The following is a 26,923-nucleotide window of genomic DNA, read 5'->3' as shown; positions in this document are numbered from 1 at the left end:
TACTGATGTACAAATATTAAAGTTTTATTGTATACAAAGAAAAAAAAAAAAGTTCAGGGAGGAAGGGTGGGATGAACATACAATCACGCTGGAAAGAAGGACTTGCTTGGATTTAATCTTGTGGAAATTGTGTGCATGCTGTCTTGTGTCTTCATTTCCAAAGGCCTTTCCTTTTTTCATTTCTGTCCAGTGCTTTAAACACATGTATATGCTGCATTTGGTGGGATTAAAACATAATAAACCATTCAATATGGGAAGTTTGTTTGGTGTCTCATTAATTTTTTTTTTAAAGAAAAACCATTGACCCAAAGCAGCTGTCGGATATCAGCTTCAGTCAGCTCAAGGTTTTTCTGATTGTATGGGTCATCACACTTGAAGTTTCTTATTGAATAAGCCAGTTAATGTGCACTAACTTTATTATACTTCCACTATTTTACCAGACAGTTTTCTATTCAGAGCTAATGTCCATCTTCCAGAGTAGAAGAAATGGCATACAACATCTGAAAATGCACCACTCGGGCCCAGAGAAATAGTTACTTAGGATGTGGCCTTCTGTTCAGGGTCCACTTTGAGCTTTAAGCAGATCTTGTGCCCCAAAATTCATATTTGGTGCTACAGACCCATTCATCAATGCTGTACAAAACAACGAAAAAAAAATCTTTCCCCACCTTCCTCATCTCAGCTCATCTACAGCCTGTACTTCCCAGCGGACTTCTGGGGAGGCTATGTGACTAGTGTCTTCCAGGCTGCTCCTGGTCTTCAGATATGAGAAGGCGTAAGATCTCAGTAATGCCTTCGTAGAGGTGTTTCTACACACAAAACGTGTACAAGAGGAAGATAAGTAGCTACAAAGTAATTCAAGTGTATGTATAGCCAAAAAATGTTTTCAAGTTTTGGTAGGGAAGGATGACGACTGGGGATCCACCGATACTGGTATCGGTGCTGATACCCAGTATTTGGGCGAGTACTCGTACTTGCCCAAATGCTCCGATACCTTTCCCGATACTGGAAATTCCGGTCAGAGGGAGATTTCCTCTGACCGGCAGTGCCGTGAGGGAACATGGAGTCGGGAAGCTGGCTCCATGCTGTTTGGCCTGCAAATCAGTGTTGAGCCGGGCAAACAAATCTGATAATATGGTGACACGACCCCCCACCCTGCAGACAAATCATTCTTCTCACATAGGTCCTTGGCAGTCTTTACCGTACCAGTCCCTCGGCCAGCTGGGCAGACACTGCTCTCCCGGATCTGCCCATGCCTCCTTGTATACAGCGCCCACGTGATCGGCCCTCATAGGCAGATCGTACTTGCGAAGATCGCAAGCCACGCCCCCTGCTGGGCGGGCTTCCGATGACCGCAATGCCGAACAGCCAGTGTGCGCTTGCGCACACCGGCCCGTCCGGCTTTTATCTTACGAACATGCTACACACCCGCCGAACATCGTAGGATGCTCGGCGGGTTTTCAAACATGTTCGTAAGTTTAAAGTCGTGCGACCTTACAGTAGTAGAGGTTGCACGACTTCCACACACCTTACGATAATCGTACGATCGCGGGATTTCCCGCGATTATTGTACGATTATCGTAAGGTGTGTGGGCACCCTTACACTGCTTGCACATAAGGGGACAAAACCTGAGGATGGGCTTCATTCACACTATGTGCGATTAGATGCATGTGTAGGGAACTGTTCTTTTATACACCTTCTGTGGTTTTGTTTACATTAATGTTATCCACTACCATAGAGTTCTGTTACAAACAGATTCTTCCTTTTCATAGGATATGCTTCCTGCCCCTGCTAAAAAGGTTAAGAAACCCCACAGTAAGAGATATGGTCTTTTCGTGAGGTAATATTCAGTGTGTGTGCCCTCATGCCATATGTTGTGGAACTGAAAAATACTGCATGCTGATTCTGTGCTGAGTTCCAAACCAAAAAGGAGATAGGCAAGTGTTCCTGCACTGTGTAGTTTCACTTTCTATTATGTTGTCATGACTCCTGTGTGAGAATCTTAAGATTCCTGTCAGCGGTATCTCTGATTCAGTATGATTGAGCTATTTGCATACTGCAAGATAATTGTGATTTCTCAGCTGTATAAGAGCTAAATTTACCTGACTAGGTCTTATCAGGTGAATCTTCTGTTGCAGTGAACACTTGCAGCTTTATTATTTAAAGGAATAGCACCATTTTTGGTTTGGAATTCCTTAGCTAGTGTAAGGTTAGGGAACAGTAAACATTATAGGGTAGAGGTAGGTTAGGCATCCGATGGCCGCTTAGACAGTTAGAGGCCCGGTTGTATTGATAGCCTAGAATTAGAACAGGGACCAAGAGATAGAATAGACAGGTCTGTTTTACTTTATAGGTGACGCATTCCAGATGGTCTCCTCAAGAAGTGCATTCATCTGCTGCTGCTCCAGCATTGCGTCTTCTCAAGCCGGATTGGACTCTGCCTAAAAATAATCTCACCAGGGGCCCCTGCAACTGGACATTGCTGCAATCCACATTTGGAGGTATCCAAATAAAGTGACTGCATATATATATACATATACCCGGATATAGGTGCACCATTCTTATAGGACATATGATCATTTTATTTGTCATCCCTGAATATTCGTGTTTGTATCGTATGTAACATTATCTGTTTGATCTATATAAAGCTTGCATTATAAATATATATATTGGTGTGACTACATATATTTCTGGTAGAAATCTATGCTGGGAGCAGTAGTACTTCTGCTTTGAGTTATCTTGTTTAAGTCACTAGTCAATTTCCTAGGAAGGGTACACCTCCTCATATGCAGGAGCCCTGTTCTAGGTCGAGGCACTGCCAAATTTATTGTCTAAACCCATTCTTCTATTTAGCGAAGGCTCTGGCTCACATAGTTACCTGCAGGTTAGCGCCATAGCCTGTTTGGAGAGGGCAGTTTCATTTACCCCCCCACCCCCCAAAACAGGGTTACACTTTCATATGCATTTAAAAAGCTTTTGTAAACATATATAACTATTTTGAGCTTCTAAACGCACCAAAACACATGTAAATGCACGTAAGCACATTTTTATGCTTTGGTGCCAGATGCATATAAACACAAGCGTGTAAACACACTGCATTTAAATCATCTAGAAGCATAAACACAGCATCTAGCCTGCAAATTTTCCTCTGCATATAGAAGACAAAAACACAAGTGGCAAGTGTGAATGAAGCCTGATTCTCTTCTGCAGGTTGGGAAGGACTAAGCAGGCAGAATGTCAGCAGGTATTTTACCTAAAGTCATCCAGCACATAGGTAATCAGCCTTATAGATTTCAGTGCTAGAACGGTATTGTACATAGAGGATTTCTGTAGTAAGCTCTGTATTTGTTTTTATTGCAGCAGGGTAAATGCAATAGTTTGTGGAATATCTACAAAGGAGGTCTGGATTTTGGCTGCACACATTCTTTTCTTCATATTTCCCCTTCTCATTGACTCGATGTATCTTTTCAGGGAAGGAGTGATTATTGCTCAGATGAACCTAAGGTTGCTGCCAGTGAGTAGCTTTTTTTTTTTTTTTATGAAAAGCAAGGGTGTTATCAGTGAAAGCCCAGCTGTTTTTTTTTTTTTATTCCACCTCCCCCACACAAAAAAAAATTATACATACCCTTTTTTTTTCCTTCTACCTGCTCTTGTGACATTATGGGTCCTTCCTGTTATCCTCTGGTGGCAATGGGAGATGCTGCTTATTGGACAGTGTAACACTCACGTAATGATGTGTGAGCACCCAACTCCAGCTCTGCTGGCACTATTCACTGCAGGATTCCCCTTGGTCGCCAGGCCATCATGATGAGACACCTCCAAGCAGCGGATCTTTGAAACCATAGGAAGTGGGTTCAATGAAGCTTGAGCTGATAAGTTGTGTAAACCACAGCCTTTGTTTTTGGAGATTTGTAGTAAAGAAACTTAGGGGAATGTGATCTAATGTAAAACAAATTCCTAATTAGGTTCACATATATTTAAAGGTATATCCAATGGCTCTCCGTGCGTTGGCACACAGGATGTGAAGCTAGAAGGTCAAACCTCACACAGGTAAAACAAATCAGTTTCCAAACAATAAACCAATTTAACTGATGCTCTAAACCTGCATTTGAAGTGGCATATCTGTAGAATGTACACAAAGGAAACGTGACATTTACAAAGAAAAAAAAAAAAGACTATTTATATTGTAGGCTGGTAAATACATTTCCCTGCAGCTTGTTTTTTTTTTTGCTGCAAAATGGGGACCCCCCCTGCCTGTCAGACTTGTGTAGCACAGAGCTGAGGAGGAGTTTTGGAGAGCTTCCCTCGGCTCTGACTTCTGACAGATGTAGGGCATGCTGGCAGGAGCCACTAGAAGCCACCAACCACCAGAGCATGGTTAACATTTTCAGGGGGAAAAAAATGTGGGGTCATGGTGCCAGACCTGGGGCACTCACCCATGGAGCGATGCCCCTGGTTTTACATAGGAGCAAGGTGGTAATGGGGCCCAGAACTTCTTTCCATCCTAAGACGGTTTCAGCGTTTCACCTCAACCAGGACATCACTCTTCTGCCCCTCTCTGGCCCCACTTCATCAGAAGGGGATCTCCCTCCATTGCCTAGATGTAGTTCAGGCTCTGCAAGTTTACCTCACAGCCACCACTTCCATTAGTAAAGCTGGCCATACACTTTACAATTATCTGCAGATTTTCTGTGGTCAGATGGAAAAGGTGCAACAGATTCCTCATCTACACTTAACTGTGTGAATGGAGTAATCTCCACCTGGGCCAATCTGTTGCACTTCTTCCATCTGACCACAGAAAATCTGCAGATAATTGTAAGGTGTGTGAGCACCTTTAGACTGACTATCAATGTCATTACCGATGGTTCCCATAAGGGAGAATCAGCTTCTCGTTCCACAGTTTCTAGGTAGCTGAGACACAATCATTCAAGCTTATGGTCTTAAGGATTGGGTTCCTCCCTTTTGTTTCCGTAAACTACTAGGTCTGTTATCGCATTTTGGCATTAGCCAACAGTTTGCTAGGTATGCAAGGCTGCCACTTGGTCTTCTGTTCACATGCTCTCTAAGCTTTACCAGGTGGATGGCCAGGCCTCATCTGATGCCACCTTCAGGCATAAGGTCCTTCAAATGGCTCTTTGAGTTGCAGTTAGTCCCTAGTTCTGTTGTTTTTTGTGTGCCTGTTAGTGTTTTGTTGCTGTTGTCCACCCCTCACTTGGACCGCTTTTCAATGTCCCTATAGTCTATGAATTCATGTATCCCTCAATGAAAGAGAAAGAAAATTGGATTTTTTGTATTTACCGTAAAATTCATTTCTTGGAGTAATTTAAGGGACACCCCTCTGTGTTTAGGATCATACTCTTGGTACTGCTGTACAACAAAACTGTGGAATGCTGGGAGTAGAAATGGTTATACTGGACTGGCCTACAATTTTTTTTTTTGCTTGCCAGTGTCCCATCCTCCTGTTGCCAGCAGTATAACGCGACAGTGTCTGAGTTCCTGTGTCCCTCAATGGAGTCCCGGAAATAGTTTTTACGGTAAGTACAAAAACAATCACATTTTTACTGCTTGTTCAGAATATGTAAATACTTTAGTGTGCATTATCTGAGCACAGGTTCACTTCAATTAAGTATCATACAAATAAGAAACAATGGGCAGATTATGGTATTCCATACAAAAACTGTTTAAAATGTTACTTGGTGGTGGTCTGAAATGATATTTGCATTGTGAATGAATACAGTCAAGTCTGTGAAATAGTATGGGAATGTACAGCTGTTGTCCTCCTGCTAACTGGTCTGCTGGACCAATCAGCAGGTGCCTGGTCTGCTACAACTTTCACCCTCCTCCATGTCCTTCTGCCAGTCCATTGTGACTCTTCCCATTACTGAGCCTCTCCTCTCACCTCAATATGTTTCTTACCAGGTTAATATTGCTTCTTTCTGGCTTGTCTTGCTATGTCCTCACAGAGGAAGTTCCTGCACACCGAACATTTGAATATAAATACAGCTTCAAAGGTCCTCATATCACCCTACCTGATGGAACTTTGCCTTTCTGGGAAAAACTTGGAGGTAATTTCCTTCTACAATGGTTAAGGGTCAGAAATGCTCCTCTTTTCTAATCTGGTAGAAAGCTGCTTCTTAATCATTTTATGTTTCAGATGGATAACATTTGTGTTATTTTTGATTTATGTATTTATTTGTTATGCATACAAAGACAACACAACTTTAAAGGACTGTCTAAAACGTACTCTATCATCTCAAGAGTACAATTAGTTTAATTGGTATGCTAGAATCCACATCACTTCTCTCAAACATATGTCATTATTTTCATTTGTGCCAATTCTTTTGAACACATTTCATAGTGTGATTGTTGTGCACATTGTCGGTATGCTTTTTTAAAATTATTATTTCCCTCTCTTGAATATCAGTTTGTCCATATGTGATTGACTTACATGTTTGTTATACAATATTGAGTGGCTCTGCAGTCATGCATGGCAAAAAAAATATTCCTTCACTTGCCCTTTGCTTCTGATTGGTTGCTATTGATTACTGCACTCGATCATTTTTAGCAAAAAGCTATTAACCAATCAAAGATCTTCAGTGTTCTAGAACAGTGCGGTCATTTAAACTTACATCAAGTAAATATGGGGACTGCCATTGTTGAGTAAAAATGCTGGTTGCTTGGTTGTCATGCTAAACCCCTGACTTCCATGCTTTCTGAGTGACTGACGCAAAGCAAATATCCAGCAGCTGAAGAACAGTTTGTCTGCATCTTATTTGTAGGTCACTGACTCTGGGTTAGCAAAGTATTGAAGCCAAAGGATCAGCATGGCGGCCTGGCGAATTTAATTTTTAGAAATACAATTTAGCACTGGTACAGGTTTCCTACGCTTAGAGAAACCAAGAGGGTTAGCAAACCATCTGAAAATGCTAGTTTCAATAATGCCAGTTCCCTGACTTCAGTACATTCGGAGACATTGATCTGAAGCAAGCATGTAACAAATGATGTTGTTACCGACTAATGAGTATGTAATTGTTGGATGATACACTTTGGACATTAGAGTGCATTTGATTCCCTCACTATATAATTATATCTACTGACACCATCTCTAATTAGACATTAACCAGTTGACTTTTAATTTAATTTAGAACACCCTCAGACCTGAGGAAGCGTGGCGAAACGCGTTGTCGCTACTCCACCAGTCCCAATCTCCTGAATTCAAAAAACTGCGAGATTATACCTCTCTTTGAGACTTTGTATACAATATAATATGCAGCAACGCACTAGTGACTGTTAATGGTTGACATGGCCAGTTGACTCGACAAAGAGACTATAAACCATTGTTAGGATAGCAACCTTGAACCAACTGTGTCTAACAATCACCTTTTTCCAAGGGCCATACCAAATACAATTAGAGGTAATGGATGGTCGCATACACCCAATAATATCCTTTGTTCCATCTTGATTCGATGTCAAATACTATGATTAAACTTCTTGGCTGTCTAGTCAACTAGGATATGCCAACCAGAATGTAGGGGGTGCGACCTACAATTAAAAATCTGTTTGCATGAATTTAATAATATATTTATGTGACTACAATTAGTCATAATTCAGGATTCTGGTGGAGCTTGTTGGTGTTCCCCTTGAATCGGCTTTCTCTCTTTTTTATAAATATGAGCTCGTCTTTTTAATCATGTATTGAATAAAAGTTCTAATTTTTATATTACACTATTGTCTCGAGTGCCTAAAAAACCCCAATCTCAAATACCCTCTTTTTTCCAACATAAAACCAGGGGTGTGGCACTCTCCTTTTAAACACCGTTTCTACCCATTCCCCCTCTTCCCCATTTAAGTAATAATGTAACAAATGAAGTCAGAACACCTGATCTGCATGCATCCTGAAAGAATGGAAGCCATCAGATCAACATGACAGCCAGGCATCTAGCGCTTTCAGAAGAAGTCAGCAAATCAGCATAGGCTTCCTTTCAAGTTTTTTATTTTTTTAAAACACACATTACCCTTGAAAGTCAGATACAGTTTGCACCTTTATTTTCATCCTTTGTTGCATCTCAGTGCTGCCTATTCCCTGCAGCCTCTCACTAGCTACATACATACACTCTAGACATGATTGAAGGGCAATTTTATATTTACATCTGCTGGACCACTACATTTTTGCCCACAGATGGAGTTGAAAACTCCAGGAATTAACAAAGTTAACCCATGCAGTGGGCCTACCCCAGCAGTACCAGGGTTAACCTTGTTTTTCCTCTAGGGGCTAGAATACAGACGATATTTTCACCTCATCCCCTGTCCTGCAGAGATGAGCATTCTGCTCCGGTTGCGGAATGTCTAGATATTGATGTCCTCATGGCTAATGCGTGTATAGGGACCTGCATTAGATAGGATGATGAACGCCGAAGCAAAGGGGGTGAAAAGGCTATGGGAACTGGTCTAACAGCCAGGCGGAACCGAGCATCAGGCACGTATATCATCTTTAATATAGGCCCTAGACCAAAATAAGCAGTTAACCCTTGCAGTGCGGGTTAACTCTTCCAGTGAATGTTATAAAACAAAGAACAGTCAGAGACTGAACATACTACAGTAGATGTTCAGAGACCTTTGGAATGCTACAGAAGGTGTCCAAAGACTGCAGTCATGCATGGTACAGGACTTGGCACATGCTGCAGAAGACTGTCAGAGACTAGGAACCCAATACTGGAACTGCTGTAGCTCACTGTGATTAATGTCACTGTACAATTCAGTGTACCCTACAATCCCACTAAAATATTATTGACACCACATCTGATATTCCTTTAAGCATCATCCATTATAAAATGTCAGTGAAAAATATACACAAAATAGAAAAAAGAATGGACAACACAGAAGAAATAAGGACTTGTGAAAGGAATCACCCAACATCAATTAGCTAGAAAAACCCAGTTTAAGGAATATTTCCCTTCAATGTGCTTGAGTAAGCACCTAGGCAAGTCAAACTTGGGACTGGGCTGCTGGGCCCCTAGGGCTGACTAGTACATAACAAAAGAGCCATATGTGGCTCTCGAGCTGAAGGTTTTGTACCAGGAAATAAGAGCAAACATTTATAAACGGATATTGGGTAGATCAAGAGCCTCGGTGTTTCCTTTGACTTGATCTTGTAACTTTGAAAAGCTTGAGATACCGGAACGTATTTAATATCTATATTTTAAAGATTATAGTTCCCTTTTAGATTCACATTCCTGTGTAGCACTGTTTGTGTTTGGGTAACCACATATTCTCATTGTTACAGATGCAATTGCTGGTCCAGATGAAATTCGCCTTGTTCCATCGATAAAAAACCACAAGGGATCAGTATGGACCAGAAGCACTTCCAATTTTACCAACTGGGAAATGGAGGTATCTATTAGGATCTCAGGACACGGGCCTAATGGAGCGGAAGGAATGGTGAGATCAAGGAGTTGAAATATTATTAATAATAATACTTGCCCACTGCAGGCAACCAGAATTGTTTTCATTATTTACCTGCACTAGAACATCACAAATAGATTCTGGGGGGTCAGTTCTAGCCTCTTTGCTGCATGAGAGAATTTTGTAAATGCCATCCACCACATGAGACGTTAGACTATTACAAAAGAAAAAAAAAAACAAAAGGATGGTGGTATTATAGAACCACTTCTATAAAAAAAAAATATTAAGGGGCTTTGTATTAATAATATTAGGTACACCACCAGACATAAAAAATGTGGTCACTTTGACCATCGTTTCCACACTGCCTTAAAAGCACTGGGTGGTACAGCAGTTACAGCAGAACACTGCTGACTTCCTTTTCCTTCCTGAGTTCCTTTTACTGCATTGGCCTGGAGTGGGTTAGACGATGTCAAAAGTGTGTTTAACTTTCAGCAAGGTCTTAGACCCGTGTTTGCTCATGCCAGCAGAAACATGCATATATGATATGCTGGCTGGATCATCCACATCTGAGCACCAGTTTAGGGCTTGTTTACACCAAGCGCGTTCCAGGAGTAGAGCAGTTACAGACCGGATCAAAACTGCGTCCAAACTGCAGCACGCTCTATTTTTCCTGCTCTGGAACACATGCAAACGCACTGAAAGCCCATTTTAAACTAAAAACGGCCCTGAACACGGCAAAAAACTCATGCAGATCTGGTCTGCATTTGGTGTGAACAAGCCCTTAGTGTAGATAATTGGTTTCCAGTGTGAAGGGAGGACATTGTTTTATACTGCCGCTTCATTTCCACTACTGACTGCCAATACTATGGTCAATTCTAGGCTCTGTGGTATACTAGGAAACCAGGAGACTTGGGTCCAGTGTATGGCTCTTCTGATCACTGGGATGGATTGGGGATTATTTTTGACACATTTGATCATGATTTCAAGGTAAGAACAATAGTTTAAATTACAATTTTAATGAAAGTATATAACAAGGTATTTGAGCATTCTGCTATGTCATACCACATATGACGTGTGTGATAATGAATTACTTTTTACGATGCTGGGTCTTAGTTAGGCACTAAGCACATAGACATTTGTTGAACTTGCTAAAGTCTACTTGTTTAAAGCTACAGCCAGTTGAACTTGCTACAGCCCGTACTCCCATTTATGCTGCCTATAGATGGCAAGAGCACTGAAGGGCACTCTATTAACTTACAAACTTAGCTCATCCACACTTATAAATGACTTTTAGAAGTACTTTCCACTAATTAGCCACAATATAAAGGGACAGAATAACAGAAGGCCCTGACTGGCTATAAGTGGCTATAGTATAGAAATTGTTTATTAGAACACTCATTAAACTACTAAAGGAAACATATTGAGGGAAGTCCCCACAGAACCAGTGCTGTACGCATTCTGATAATACTAGCAGCCTTGCAGTCTCTGGATTCAATACTTTCTGAGACACCTATCCAATGAATCAGAGGCTCAAAAAGTATTTGTCATGGGGCCAACACAACAGCCAGGCAACTAGTATTTTCAGAAGTAGTTGAGCAGTGGTAGCCTTTGTATTTCCCTTTATGTTCTGGATACCCATCCAATAGTACTTTGTTATGGGTCTCATTACTGGGACCTGGGCAATACTATGTGTAGGACTTTTCCATTTGGCTGCAATGCTGCTCAGTCTTTCTGAATGGATCAGGGGAAATTAAGGGTTCAGTCCACAAAAAAGTGAACCATACACTTGCTTCTTATATCTTTCAGGGAATCCAGTAGCATGATCTCTGTATTGTACTTCCTTGCCAGCTGCAGTCATCACAACAGGCCCTCCTGCTCCCTGCTGCCATCTGTATTGATTTGGTATTACAGAGAACACTACAGAATGAGTGACACTCTTGCTGCAGTAGGAGCCGTCAGATTTCATGTTGGGGTAGAAGCTGTTACAGGGCAATAAACTCGATTGTCCATATTGTGCTGCTGTCAATCAACCGGATAAAAACAGCCTAGTAGTGTCATTCACCTGTAACTGTGCAACTAGTTTTACGTATACTGACTTTATTTGCTTTATTTTACACTTAATTTAACCCCTTTCCGTACGTATATATGTGACAGCACTGGGTGTACCTTATTCTGTGCTGCCTCATATACTGTATGTGTTTGTGTCGGGAGGGGACTCAATGTTAGATTGTAAGCTTTCACAGGTAGGGCCCTCCTTACCATCTTGTCTTGTTTTGTAATGTCTTCCTTATATTGTAAAGCGCTGTGCAAACTGCTGGCGCTATAGAAATCCTGTATACTATTAATTGCCCACCCAACACTGTGACTACACTGTCACCAACAAATCCTGCTCAGAATGACAATCGGAAGCTCTATGGACAGGCTCCCAATGACCTGATCAGTGTGACAGTCAACTTGGATAGATTGCCCTCTCTGAAGGTAAAATGCACACTATTATTTCTGGGCTATACTACGAGCACAAATAACAAATATCGCACACATTTGTGGTATCCCCATGCGTTCTAGAAATAGGAGAGTTTATTTTGGGTTGTTTTTCAGTGGTGGGTCATACCGTGTTTCCCCGAAAATAAGACACTGTCTTATATTTTTTTTGGCTCAAAAAAAACACACTAGGTCTTATTTTCGGGGTAGGTCTTATTTATTTTTTTAATGTATAACAATCCAAAGTTAATGCAAATCCAAATTAAATAATCCAAAATGGCAAAGTTAATAATAGGGTGATCAGGGCAATCAGGGGTGCCGTACCTTTCCAAGAGCAATTTGGTAACCAGAAAAAGCGAAGCACACTTTCAATATCGATTCCTCAAAGGCGGAGTGCATTTGGTATTACTCCGCCTGTGACAGGAGTCGGCTCTATAGAGGAAGCATCAGCTTATGCGGCTCTGCTAACTCCGGTGCTGCTTCGCTTCCTCTAGTGCTGGCTTCATTGCCACCGCTGATTCTCTCCCGCGGCTCTTCAGGTTCCCGCTTATGCCACCACCAGCCCTGGCAATGGTAACAACTAGGTCTTATTTTCGGGGTAGGTCTTATATTTTAGCAATTCCAAAAAATAGTACTAGGTCTTATTTTTGAGGTAGGTCTTATTTTCAGGGAAACAGGGTAGTAATAGTAAGAGATATACAGATAAAATGTAAAAACATTTTGTTACAATTTTGGGTCAGGTTTCATTTCACAGTAAAACAAGCGTAAAAGATATCCATTAACCCCTTAATCACCTATGATGCGACTATTCCGTCATGAGTCCTTAAGGGTTTTTAAATAGACTCGGCTGCCGCCAGATCGCTCCTGCGGGCCGGTAAAGTGCCCCCCCCCCGCCCCCGCCTTATTTCCCAGGCTCCACTGCCCCTCCTGCAGGCCTGGAACTGGCATGTCTGTTGCCAGTTGGAAGCTGGGGAGGAGATTGGTGAACTTACGTTCGCTGATCTCCTCCCCGTTCTGTGGGACCGGGAGCGATGTGCATTGCATCACGTCCGGTACCTGAGCTCTCATTGTTCGGCTCCCCAAACTGAACAATAAGCTATTGAAGTGTGAACTGCACTTCAATAGCTTATTTAGAGTGGAAAGATGACACTAGGTTTTTTTTGGACCCCCAGTATCACCTTAAAGAGTACCTGTCACTGCCGATATGCTATCACATGGGATGCCTTTTTGGATTTGATAATAAGTTGCGCTAATATTGTGCAACATATATTGGCTTTCAGAAAATATATAATGTTTGGGGATTTGAAGTAATTTTCAGGCCTAAAATGTGGATTATAACCTGTGCAAAAAACAAAAAAGCCTTGGTCCTTAAGGGGTTAACATTACCATCGAATGAAGGCCCAATTTGTCCTGAACAAAAGAAAGTATAATTTATCTGGATACACTGAGTAGTTGCAAGGATATGTACAGTTTTACAAACACTTGCTAATGTTGCAAAACTGCGTTTGAGTGTAAAGGTTTGTTTTTTACCTTCGTTATTAAGGGGTTAAAACAACGAACTTTGTTTTCTTTGCCTCATTTGTGTTTTCATACATTTCTTTTCCTTTTATTTCACAATTGTTAACCAAATCTGCAGTTTAATGCTTTCTTTCTCCCAGGGAAATAACCCAGCAATAGTGATTGTGGGGAACAATGGCAAACTTCAGTATGATCATTTACGGTATGTAGTGTTGATAAAATGATTATATGATTTATTATCTCTTTCTGTGTTCAAATCTTAGAATGTCATCTTTTTACTGTGATCAGCATTTGATCTGACAGCAGAGAGGAAGCACCAATAGGTCTAAGGTGATTTTTAGTAGCTCAGTCATACTATTAAAGTTGCACTCCGGGCCTAAATATACAGATGTCTAACAGGGGATGGGACCTGATCTTTCTCTACTGTAGTTTCACTTTGACTTAGGACTCATTCACACTGTGCGTTTTAGGATTCCTCTGGCGGGAACCTGTGAATTCCTGCCGCAGGTGTCCCAAATCTATCATGGGTCCAGCGGCAGTCATTTATTCCAAACACATATAATCATATAACATACAATTACATGTGGACTGCCGCTGACAGATGCAGCTGCTGTTACTCGGTTATTAACTGCATCTGAATGGGGACACCTGGTATTACTGCCGCAGGAATCTGTAGGTTCTTGCTGCAAGAATGCCAGATTGCCCCGGGTAAAGGAGGCCTTAGCCTCTATTTGGAGTTGCCATGGCGCTACACACGTGATCAACTATGACACCAGCCATTTGAGGGCTTAAAAGTTTGGTTGAGAGGTGAAATGCGCACACTGGCAACTGAGACAGTTTGCATGCCTTTAACCACCTCCCGTCTGACCGCTTCCCTTCGTTCGACGGACAGGAGGTGGTTAAAGGCATGCCAACTGTCTTAGTTGCCAGTGTGCATATTTCACCTCTCAAATGCCTGGTGTCATAGTTGATGCGGGTGGGCGTCTTAAAATGTCCTTTGTGCCCACTCGTACGTGCCGCCTGGCACGCACTAGTTGGAAACTATCAAGATATGAAACAGCCAACGATGGCTGGTCTGGTGTCTGTAGAGAGCGGTCTGGTGTCTGTAGAGACACCCGATCGCTCGTAATGTAGTACCTTCGTGTGCGCCCCCCTTACCTCTCGCTTAGCCCCCTATGTGATAACAATAAAGTTGTGTAAAAAAAAAAAAAGTTGAAAAATTAGTTAAAGAAAAATTACATTTACACACACACAAAAAAACCCCACAAAAATGTTTTTAAAGTCCCCCACCCCCACATACACGCCCAAAAATGCGTTTAGTGCGCCTCTGTACAAAAACAACGATTGCGCCCATTATGCCACACATGTTGAGCAATAAGTTTAGGGCCATCAATCACTGCTAACACTAAATTGATGAACGGTAAAGCTTTTAGTGTCGCCTATGGCCAATTTTGGGTGTGGTCGTTTTTTGCGATTCTGCGGGTGTTCGCAATTTTATGGTTTGACGTGTTTGGTGTCTATTTACCTGACGTGACCCCGTCTTTTATGTTTTACCAAAAGTATGGGTAACAATAAATGATTTTTAACATAACGTAGGGAAAACAGGTTTTTTAAAATCTTTGGTACTTTTTTGTTATATAGTAAAAAAAAAAAAAAAACCCAGTGGTGATTAAATACCACCAAAATAAAGCTTTATCTGTCCCCAAAATGGTATAAAATTAATTTCAGTGCAGCGTTGCATGATGGAATAAACGTCAGTCAAAGTACTGCAGCGCTGAATATCGAAAAGTGGCCTGGACAGGAAGGGGGTGTAAACACAGCGGTCATCAAGTGGTTAAAGTAACTGTTTTGGGAGACAATAAATTGGTGGGTAAAGTTTCTTTTCAATGAGCAATGTTTGTTTTCCCACTATAGCGATGGTTCGAGTCAAGCATTGGGAACTTGTGTTACCAGTTTTCGCAATACAATTCGGCCATTTAGGGCAAAGATAACATATTACAAAAAAACACTGCAGGTAAGACATAACATAATGATAACAAATAACTATTATACTTCATAAGTAATATGTACATATTTATATATCAATTACAAGAACACTGTCTGGCCAGAAAAAGTCACCACCTGGATTTAGCTAAGCAAATAGGTAAGAGTCTTCCATCGGATAATTACTGCAGTGATTAATACATTTCATCTGGCAATGAGTTATTACACTCTAACTGATGGCACGGGCATATACTAGGATGACAATGCCAGGATTCACTGGACTCATATTCTGAAAGAGTGTTTCAGGGAACATGAGACATCACTGTCACACATGGATTGTCCATCACAGAGTCCAGACCTTAACCCCATTGAGAATCTTTGGGATGTGCTGGAGAAGACGTTACACCGTGGTCTGACTCTCCCATCATCACTACAAGATCTTGGTGAAAAATGAATGCAACTCTGTAGGGGTGACATTGCATAAGCTTATCGAAATGATGCCATGGAGAATGCCGTAATCATAGCTAAAGTCGGTCCAACAAAATATTAGAGCGTGTGATTTTTTTTTTTTGCCCAGGCAGTGTATTTTGGGGTGATCAGAGCACTTTGATGCATACACTGACCATATATTTTTTTTTAGCTTTAGATAGAGAAGGGAATGTTTTTTTCCCCCCCTTCTATTGTCCCATTGAGATTTCCTTCACTTCAGAGAAAATCTCTTCACAGTGAGGTATATTTCCTCTTAGACAGTTGGAACAGGTGTCAGCTCCTGTTTCTGTGACAACTATTACGTTTGGGTCTTCCTATCACCTTCTGTACCAAAATCAGTGGTCACTGGGGCAAATAGAGTCAGTGAATCTTCCCCACAATATGTACTTTAAGCTGGGATAAGCAGATATTGTCTAAATACCAGAGGCATTTGTATTCTTTGAAGGGTTAGTTCACCTTTTCACAAAAGGCTGTATAGCAACATAATGCTTGCAATGGGGAGCGGTCATTGGTCAGTGCACCAAGTGACTGTGCTGATCAGTGAGATAGAGAATTCACACTGGTCAGCCTGGTCACTGCGCTGACCAATGACCACTCCCCATTGCAAGCAGTATGTTGCTATACAGCCCCTAGGGCTGTTTAAAAGAGAACTATGGGGTAAGTGTTTTTCCCCATATTTCAGTTTAGTGTACTAACCTCCTCCTGTGACCCAAAGCTCAGTATATAGCAAGAAATAGCTCGCTATATACTGAGCGCCGCAGCCAGGAAGGATACCGACAATACTGTCGTGATCCACCCAGCAGGCTGAATGACAGCTGGCTCTGCCTATCTAGAGGCAGAGCCAGCTGTGCCCGCTCCCTCCCCCGTTCGTTCCGACACTCAGTGCTGGAGGAGAGGGGAGGGAGGAATCCCTGCAGGGAGCAGTGACTGACAGCCACCGCTCACTGCAGGGAGACGATCAGGATGTGGGACAATTTTCTGGACCGGCATGGGCCTCAGGTTATGGTCATAATTGGTGATGAGTGTAGCCGTTTTTTTTCTTTGGGGGGAGGGGGAGGGCGCGATTTGATGAAGTTGTTGCAAATTATTTCACCTTTTTATTTTTTAAATGTCCTAGCTAACAGTTTGAATCCAATTAGTAATTGTAAAATATACCCTTGTGTGATATTCTAATTCAAATCTTTGATTTATATTTAAAAAGCCTTCCTGGACTTTTAAAAATGTATAAGTCTTGGGGACTTTTTTTTAACACATCATTAGCAAAACATATGAATATGTAAAGTGATAGTTGATAAAACAATATTTCAGTTTTCTGGTTTTAAAAGCTCAGCTGCTATTAATTTTGAAAAATGTCTGGGACGTAAAAAGGGTATTTCAGTCATGTGGTTGTGAGGATGATCCATTTAGTTACACAAGACTGCCACCTAGTGGTCACTTAGTAAAATGGTAGAAAAGGTAGTGGCAGGGAGTCACGTTACACATCTGATTGCACTGTATCTCTCCTAGAAATACGATTACAATACACATATCCAGAATCCAACATAGCTACAATACAGCTTCTACATGAAGAAAGATTATAAAATAATTTAAAAGCATCAAAAATAGTAACAGGTATGGTGGAAATTTGAATTGCATGATGAGAACCCAAATCATGTTTTCTAAAACATGGGACTAAACCAGATGTGTGTGTTATAAAGTAGCCACCGCTCCAAACTTGCCCCCATGATGGACTCCATTCTCAAAACAAATGAGGCAACTAAACGTGAGATTGTAGTCCATCACAGGAGTGAGCTTGGAGCGGTGACTACTTTACAACACACACAGGGGCCATTGGGAACACAAGTAGCCACCCTCCAGAAGGAAGGACAGTGTCAGCACCAATTCAGAGATGATTTGAGGATTTACAGCTGAGTGATACACAAGCTACATCTTTGCTAATAGTTAAGGTACTTGAACGCATTTTTAAGGTTTAACTTCTGAGTTTAGTGTCACATTAAGGTGTGCAGCTTTTTTCAGATTTACTTAAAGGAGAACTATGAGGTAAGTGTTTTTCACGGGAGGACATGAACTAGCGTCCTCCCTTGACCCAAAGCTCAGTATATCGCAAGCTACAGCTCGTAGTATACTGAGACCGCCGCAGCCGGGACCGATCCTGACATTACTGTTGAGATCCACCCAGCTGCATGATTGACAGCTGGCTCTGCCTATCTAGAGCTACGAGGTTGAGTGAAAATCACTCACCTCATAGTTCTCCTTGAAGGGAGTTGTAAAGTCCCAGCATACACTATCCTGTTATAACATCAGCATTGTAATAGGAACACATACTGCATTTGTTTTTGATAATGCAATCAAAGAATACTTGTAAAAATCCCTTTTATGTAGTGAGTGCTGCCTTCTGTCTGCCCATCACTTTCATCAACTTCCTGTCTGCCCATTACTTTGATCAACTTCCTGGATTCCCATTGTGCTTTGCATCTCTTTCCCTGCTGCTTCATGTGCTACAATCTCACTTTTTAAAGAATACATATCCCATCATGCGTTCCTTCCAGCAAAGAATGATGATGTTACATTGTTCAGACATTGAGTTGTAGTGCATCCTATGGACATCTTTAATAAGTAAGTTTACTTCTAGTCCAGTATGGTTATTAGGAGTGGGATAGAACTTACGGGAATTCAATATAGAAATACAGATTTATATTTCGTAGTTGACTGTACATACACTTTACACTGCAAACACAACCACTGTGCATGCGTTTACCAGCTTTATAAAATGCTTTCAGTGAATACTCTATGACTTACAGATGCACTTGTTTTCAGATATCTGTGTACACTGGGTTATCTCCAAACAACCGCGCGTACGAAGTTTGTGCAGTAGTTCACAACGTGGTACTCCCATCCACTGGATATTTTGGAGTCTCCGCAGCTACATCAGCACTTGCTGGTATTTTATGGGCAACAAAATGTTTCATTTTAAAAAATCAAAAAGATTTGTAGTATTGTGTTACAGTGTATGATAATTCACATAATTGTATACAAATGATATATTCATCACACACACACTTATTATTAGGGATGCACAGATACTTTTCGAGTACCAGTGCAGATACTTGGCATTTTCATGAGAACTACCAGGGTTGCAGCGGTTGCAGTGGGGACCTGGCTCTGGCACTCCACCACTGTCCTGAAATCATTAGTCTGTATTGTTTTAGAAAAACTGTCACATGACAATAAACAAAAATGTATCAGTACTCGTACTTGTAAGTACTCGGCAAGTACCAGTACTCGTACTTGTAAGTACTCGGCAAGTACCAGTACTCGTACTCGCAAATCTGGTATCTGTGCATCCCTTTATTTATATTTATAAAAACAAAATCGTACATTAAAACAGAGATGTACAAATTCCAGGAGCTCCGTGTGCTCCTTACAAATGACAGCTGCCTCCTAATTTTTGAATTTGTCTCTAGTGTAGTCTTGGAGCTCAAAAGTATCGGTACATGTACTCGTACTTGTACCGAGTACTGTACTTGGTATCTGTGCAACCCTACTTATTATACATGAACAAAATGTTGTTTAAAGGGGTTCTGTCAATTCATGAACGTCAAACCACTTGCAGAACTCTTGGTGTGCAATGTAGAATGGATCATGGGGCTTTTCTAGGCCACTCACCTGTTCAGGAGAGTATTAGAAAGCCTTGAACACTCTGTTTCCTAATGTAGTTTAACAATAGTCTGTATGCCTTATACCTATCTAATGGTGATATGATACAGATCCCAGATCATGGTTGGCTGTCGTGTACTTCAGTCGCTTAGGAAAAATGAATGATTTTTACAGAGAACACATTGAACTATGTGATTGTAGTAGCCATTCCCTGACTCATACAAATTCAGGGTTAGTGAATCTGAGTTACTACACTTCATCCATTATGCACCGCACAATCTGATATATTACAGTTTAAAGAGGCGATCCACCAAAATTGTCTGCTCTTGGTAGATACTGAAGATTTAAAGCAGAACTCCGGGCAAATAAAATCTTAACCCTTGCAGTGGGGCTATCCCCGCATTGCAAGGGTTAAATGTTCCTTTTGTTAAGGAGCTAAAATAATAAAGTTATACTCATCAAAACTGCGACCCTGGCTTGCTATTACACCGCTTCCTCCCGCCTCTCTCCCCCTGTGCCCCAGAAATGGTATGTCCCTCAGCATTGTTACGTCCTGCACACTGTATTGGATGTGATGACTTACAGGACCTAAGACCACTGGAGTGGAGGGCGAGTAAGGCTGAAGGGAGCAGTCAAAGTGCCAGCCAGGATTATGGTTCAGGTGAGTATAACTTTGTTATTGTAGCTCTCTAGACAAAACATGCAGTTAACCCTTGCAATGCAGGGCAGGAGCATCCCGAGGCTGAGTGTCACCCGGAGCAGATACCGGGTAACACCCCACCATGACGTCATTGCGCATGCACGTCACGTGGCGTCATTGTGACGTCATCACGCATGTGCGGCCATCTTTTTGATACCTGTCGGCGCCCATCTCGGTGATGGACGCCGGCAGAGAGAGGAGGGGACGTTCACCCGGCGGGATCAGGTATGCCGCCGGGTCCCCTTCTCCCGTGACCAAGAACGACTTTTTAGAGGGGGTGACGCTGTGTCAGTAATTTTGGTGTCACCCCTCCAATGGTCAATAGAAAAATGTCACCAGCACACCATAAGTTGAAAAAGCAAAATGTTTTATTGCCAATAGCTGTATCTCATTGGCAAGCGCTTTCAGGGCCTTGCAGGGTCCCCTTCATCAGGCTTAGAGATAACCCTTGATGCCTAGATACCTAGAGGCCCTTGATACCTAGATACCCAGGCCAAACCCTGTTATCTCTAAGCCTGATGAAGGGGACCCTGCAAGGCCTCGAAAGCGCTTGCCAATGAGATACAGCTATTGGCAATAAAATATTTAGCTTTTTCAACTTATGGTGTGCTAGTGACATTTTTCTATTGTTCATGTGTGGCGGTCCCATCCGCAGTCATTTCGAGCACCCATCTTCATCAAGTGGGAATCCCGGTAAGTAGTGCGGTATGGTTCCTGTTTCTGTTTACCCCTCCAATGGTGTCACCCGGGTGCGGGCCGTACCCCCCTTGTGACGCCACTGGTGCAGGGGTTGCCCCGGGCAAATGTTAAGATTTGATTTGACCGCAGTTCTGCTTTGTAACCTTACATGTTCTCTTGCAGACTGTACAGCTCAGATATGCATGTACTTGAGTTCCTGGATCTGCACACTTCACATATGCAATTCTCAAGTGGCCAGGAACTATGGCAGGAAAATATTCTTGTTGGAGTATCCAGCACCTAAGACATCTCATCAGGCACCATCAATAATTGAAATATCACTTCTGATTGGACTGTCATTACTGTTGTGTCTTTCACATTTCAGCATTATTTAAACTGTTGGTTTTGTTGATACATTGACAAATAACATCCAGAAGCCAAAGTTAGCCTCAGGTTATTCTAGACTTTTAACAGCATTTTTTTATTGTCCTTTTAAATGTGAAATTATTCATATTTGTATCCTTCTTTTCTGTAGATGACCATGACATCATGTCCTTCATGGTGTATAGTCTAAGTACATCATGGGAAGAGGTAAATCCTGTTACATATGAGTAGGTCTGTTTTGTGAGCTTGCGGTAGATACACTTGTAGGCAGAACAACATATCTCTGTGTATGCCCCTAGTATATTACTGTAGCTATGAATATATTAACTAATAATAAACATGTTAGGTACAGTGGCAGATCCAGAGGGTATAGCTGGTGGTATTATGCATTGCTGTATAATGTATTGCTGGGATTTGTAGTCCTCTATACAGTGGCATAACTACTAGGGTCACAGCGGTCACAGCTGCGACCGGATCCTAGCAATCCCCCACTTGGGGAGACCCGGACAGAAGGAAGGGGGTCACGGTAACCGCCGACATTGTCAGTTACCGGGCTCCCCCTTCCTTTAGTCTGGGGCTCTCCATCCTTCTCACTATGCCTGGACAGTGTGTATCTCAAAGCTCCACAGCAATCAAACACATTAATCTGCAGTGTGGATATGGAAGAATCACACAGCAAAAATTTAAAAAGTGTGTCAGTCATTTAGGAACAGAAACTAAAAACTAGCTCAGTCATGAAGGGGTTAATGACAGGAATGTGCTAAATGTTGTTTAAAAGAGTTTCCATTCCTGCACATAAAAGTGTCAGGATGTATAAAAAAAGGCACAATTGCTGTTATAGATAACTGCAACGTAATATAATATTACAATATTCTGTTGTGTAAGCAACACCTTGTTTTCTGGCAGTGCACCAGACTAGACTCTGGATCTGCCTCTGGTTAGGTATTATAAGTGTTATGTACAAAGATATTTGTTTGCAATAGAATTTCTTTTCTCTCCATACAAGTTAAAGGGAATACAAAATCAGCTTAGCAGGAACCAAGAAGCATCACAAGCTGAATGAACCTAAAAACAAGTACAAGCATTGATGTCTCCATGTCTATCTTCTTATTTAAGTTTCATAGAGAACATCATAGGCCTGCAACCTATTGAATTAGGGTGCGGACACAAAAGTATAAACACACACGCGTTTTATATATATATATTATATTACCAAAAGTATTGGGACACCCCTCTAAATCATTGGATTCAGGAGTTCCGTGAAATTTCCTTGCTACTAAATGGTCTACTACTAACGGTCATCTGTTAGTGGTATTATAACAAAGTGGAAGCAACTGTGAACAACAGCAACTCAGCCACGTAGTGGTAGGCCATGCGGGGTCAGTGCATGCTGAAGCGCACAGTGTGCAGAAGTCGCCACCTGTCTGCAGAGTCAATAGCTACAGACCTCCAAACTTCATGTAGCCTTCAGATTGGCACAACAACAGTGCGTAGAGAGCTCCATGGAATGGGTTTCCATGGCCTAGCAGCAAAGCCTTATATCACCAAGTGCATTGCAAAGCATCGGATGCAGTGGTGTAAAGCACGCCGCCACTGGACTCTAGAGAAGTGGAGACGTGTTCTCTGGAGTGATGACTCACGCTTCTCTGTCTGGCAATCCGCTGGACGTGTCTGGGTTTGGTGGTTGCCAGGAGAACGGTAAGTGTAAAGTTTGGTGGAGGGGGGATTATGGTGTGGGGTTGTTTTTCAGGGGTTGGGCTTGACCCCTTAGTTCCAGTGAAGGGAACTCTTAAGGCATCAGCATACCAAGACATTTTGGACAATTTCATGCTCCCAACTTTGTGGGAATAGTTTGGGGATGGCCCCCTCCTGTTCCAACATGACTGCACACCAGTGCACAAAGCAAGGAACATAAAGACATGAATGAGCAAGATTGGAGTGGAGGAACTTGACTGGCCTGCACAGAGTCCTGACCTCAACCCGATGGAACATCTTAAGGATGAATTAGAGTGGAGACTGCGAGCCAGGCTTTCTCCTCCAACATCAGTACCTCACCTCAAAAATGCGCTTCTCTCCCATCTTTTCCGGCATCTCTTCCAGCACGGGTGCAGTAATGCAGTATGCATTGGTGCAGTAAATAAGGGAGCATGACAGGTGGTCCAGCTTCCTGATTGGATGGGAAGCCACAGCCACTCTGTCTCGCAGCTTCCCAGGCACCAAGAACTGCACCTGTTTTGTGAAGAATGTAAGTGGCAGTACTGCTGTGCTCTGAATCGCTGAGCTGGTCACAAAGATCTTTGTGATCTCTCCACTGGCTCGGTGACCAAACAAAACTGTGCCAGCTGTTGTGGTTTTGGTTTTGCGCTCAGCTTGATTAGAGTTTGCCCAGGCATACCCAGCACACTCTGTGCGCACGCCTATGGATAACATAGATGTTACACACTAGATTGTTGCTTTCTTTCTATAATTAGTTTAATGGAGGATTCCATATGTGTTCTTTTTATTCTAGCCAGGTTCACAGATTCCAGAAGAAGAAAGGGAAAGGTTTGAGAAAGAGTTTGAAGAGTTTCAGAAAGAGCTAGAAAAGAACAAGGACGAATTCCATAAGAATTTTCCCATACCAGGTTAATACTTTTACAGTACATCTTTCACAGTTACGGGAAACTGCATTAAAACCTTTTATGACCAGAGGCCCTTGATGCCTAGATACCCAGGCCAAATTTATCAGGATCAGTATGCATTGGTTATAGATAGTTATAGTGATATTAAAGTCAAAAGGTTTTTAAGCAATTTCATATTTAAATCACTTCTCTTGCTGTTGCTTTTTCATGTTTAAAAGTTTGTTTCCTGCAGAATCAGTTGGTCCCCTGAGCACTGACCCTGATATTCTGTTTTAGGGTGACTCCTTTCCCTTGCAGAGTCCTATGGAGCCACCCTTGTGTGTGCTAGTAAACTGTATGTGTCTCCACAAACAAATAGGGACAGCAGGGCAAGCTGCTCTCTGCTCCTTCCTTCTCCAAGCTAGTGGATATACAGATGCAATGTCCCTTGTAATCTTGCACTGGACAGGAAATTTAGAGAAGCCGAGTTGAGAGTTGTTTGGCCAAAAATGTAAAGAAATACTTTGCTGGGCAATGAGCTATATATTTGTAAGATCTGGACTCATTATAAAAAAATAAATGAGACTTTAATACTACTTTAACTTGACTAAAACTTCACTACCAATTTGCCTATTTAATGCATTTTATATGTAAGGCTTTTCTTTGGTACAAGGCTGAGAAACATGTAAAAAATGTAATGTTTTTTGTTATTGTTTTTTTTAATACTATAATTGTTTCGGGCAATTACAGTAATAAATAGATGAACCGTGCCACCTTAGGCTGCAGCATTCATCCTTCAACCTGCATGTAAATAGCTGACATAGTGATGCAAACCACTCTGACTGGTTTCTGATTGCCAGTGCACACCAGAGCTGCCAGTGACAGCTGGGATTCACAGCCTCACAAGGTGTCTGCAAAGGAAGAATGTTCATTAACGAGTCCCAAGCACGATGCCCCCTTGGTGGGGACGTGCTAATGAACATCCTGTCTTTGCCAACACTTGTTAATTCTATTATACAGACTGTGGGTGGAAAGGAGTTGACAACACTTGTGTGAAAAAACCCTAAAGATTACAATAGGACACGCTGGATGCCATTTGACTCTTCAAACATCATAATGAAACTGTAGTATTGAACGCTTGCATGATATTGGAGCAGATCTCTCTAATATTTCTGAATGAGCAACCAGATTGTTGACACTGAATTCAGGGTCGGATTTACTCTCTCTGCTGCCCCAAGGCCAGGTTCCTAAAAGCGCCCCCCTACCTGCCAACCCCCCCTCCCCCTCATGGAGAATGGGAGACCTGCAGGCTGCATACAATGTGGCTTCCTTGCTGTACATTTAGCTCTGCTTGCCAAAAGCAGTGCTAAATGTAGAAAACAACTACCCGCCCGGGCATCGGGAGATATCAGTTCCACACCCCTGCTGCCCCTCTACGCCCTGCTGCCCCGAAGCCGGGCCTTGGTTGGCCTTGTGGGAAATCCGGCCCTGACTGCATTAAATTGCAAAATGGCTTGTGCAACATTTATATATGCAATATTACATTTTTATCTTTTGAAAGTGGAGTTTTTTTTTCCTGTGCTTCTCAGCTTCTTCTAGTGACCATTATGTATTATTACAACAACAAAATTCATGCAAACTGGGAAAGCTCCATCTAGGGACCATACTGTATTATTACAACACTACATTTGAACTGGGAAAATACATCAAGAAAATTTTTGGCATTATTCGCCCATTGACTGATATTCGCAGGGTGAATACAAATAGACCCCATGGTGTGCAGCTACACTTTCTTCAGCAATATATTTAAGGAGGAAATAGAGATTTCTTCTCCTGTAATCTTGAAATTTCCAAGGAGACACCTAAACCACTCCTATAAAAATCCGTTATTCTACTCAAGACTAAAAAAGTGGATTTGAAGTCAATTGTCTGAATATGTTGTCTTCTGTACTTAATCAGATGAGAATGCATTTGAATCAGACAGTCAGCGGGAGTTGGATATGATTCTTCATGGACAGGCCAGGCTGATGGAGGAGCTGAGAGTGTTGAAGACCAGACTGAACATGACACTTGAGGAGCAGTTTAGACACAGAAGCATTTTAATAAACTCCAAAGCCAATGAGACTACTACTGTGAGCACTGAACACGTGAGTATCTGTAATTTTTACAGTGAGCTGATGTTAGAGAACATGGCTCTGTATGAGTCACTGCTCCCACTGCAGACTTTTATTGAAAAGCAAAGTATTTTATGAACAATTCCATTTCTGAGAATAAATAAACCTAGAAAGAAACCATGAGTAGTATGCTTAGTAATATGTACGAACACTAGCCAAGTAAGTGAAAACTATTTGCAGCTTACAAGGTCTCCCTTCTACTTACTTCATTCATTCATTACTTAGACCGCTGTTGTCTTAAACCGCTTATCATTTCGAGGATTAAAAGCTTAAAGCTTTTTTGCGGTTTCCTGTTTTCATTTTGCAACAATGATAAAATGTTTATCAAATGTTCTTGTTGTTCTGGACCTGACCAGGGTAAATACAGTAACTTGTTATTTCACTAAAATTAAAAACAATTCAGCCAGTCACAACACTGCAACATGAAAGCATGCAAAGGAATATGGCCAAAATGTGCAGAATATATGGCCAAAAGTTTGTGGACACCTGACCATCACATTTCACTTTATGCTAAAGGTACTGTATGTGGACACCCCTCCAAATTGAGATGTTTCCAGTGAAGGGTACTGTTAATGCTACAGCAAACAATTGACTGCCAACACTGTGGCAAGAGTTTGTGGAAGGTCCTTTTGTGTTCCATCATGACTGTGCCCTGTGCACAAAGGGAGGTCTATAAACACATGGTTTGATGAGCTTGGTGTGGAGGTAATCATCTGACCTACACAGAGCCCTGACTTCAACCCTATTGAACACCTATGTGATGAACGGGAAAACTCATCCAACATCTTGTCCAACATGAATACCTGGCCTCACCAATGCTCGTTTGGCTGAATGGGCACATATTTTCTTAGACATG

General features: G+C 41.8%; 1 protein-coding gene across 1 annotated transcript in view; it reads left to right on the top strand.

The window, feature by feature from the left end:
* Nucleotides 1–3,235: 3,235 nt before the first annotated feature.
* The window catches only part of LMAN1L (lectin, mannose binding 1 like), a 42,550-nt gene continuing 18,862 nt past the window's right edge, over nucleotides 3,236–26,923 (top strand). Inside the window, exons 1-10 of the mRNA XM_018558919.1 lie at nucleotides 3,236–3,275; nucleotides 5,965–6,066; nucleotides 9,285–9,439; nucleotides 10,283–10,390; nucleotides 13,543–13,604; nucleotides 15,317–15,416; nucleotides 18,692–18,815; nucleotides 21,445–21,500; nucleotides 23,803–23,917; nucleotides 25,853–26,040. Of these exons, the coding sequence (XP_018414421.1) occupies nucleotides 3,236–3,275; nucleotides 5,965–6,066; nucleotides 9,285–9,439; nucleotides 10,283–10,390; nucleotides 13,543–13,604; nucleotides 15,317–15,416; nucleotides 18,692–18,815; nucleotides 21,445–21,500; nucleotides 23,803–23,917; nucleotides 25,853–26,040 (1,050 nt within the window). The remainder of the gene's footprint in view (nucleotides 3,276–5,964; nucleotides 6,067–9,284; nucleotides 9,440–10,282; nucleotides 10,391–13,542; nucleotides 13,605–15,316; nucleotides 15,417–18,691; nucleotides 18,816–21,444; nucleotides 21,501–23,802; nucleotides 23,918–25,852; nucleotides 26,041–26,923) is intronic.

The sequence above is a fragment of the Nanorana parkeri genome, unplaced genomic scaffold (genome assembly GCF_000935625.1).
Source record: "Nanorana parkeri isolate BGI_ZX_2015 unplaced genomic scaffold, ASM93562v1 scaffold369, whole genome shotgun sequence".
NCBI classification, from domain to species: Eukaryota; Metazoa; Chordata; class Amphibia; order Anura; family Dicroglossidae; genus Nanorana; species Nanorana parkeri.
The sequence above is the reverse complement of the archived record's forward strand: the minus strand, read 5'-3'. Positions and strand labels throughout refer to the sequence as shown.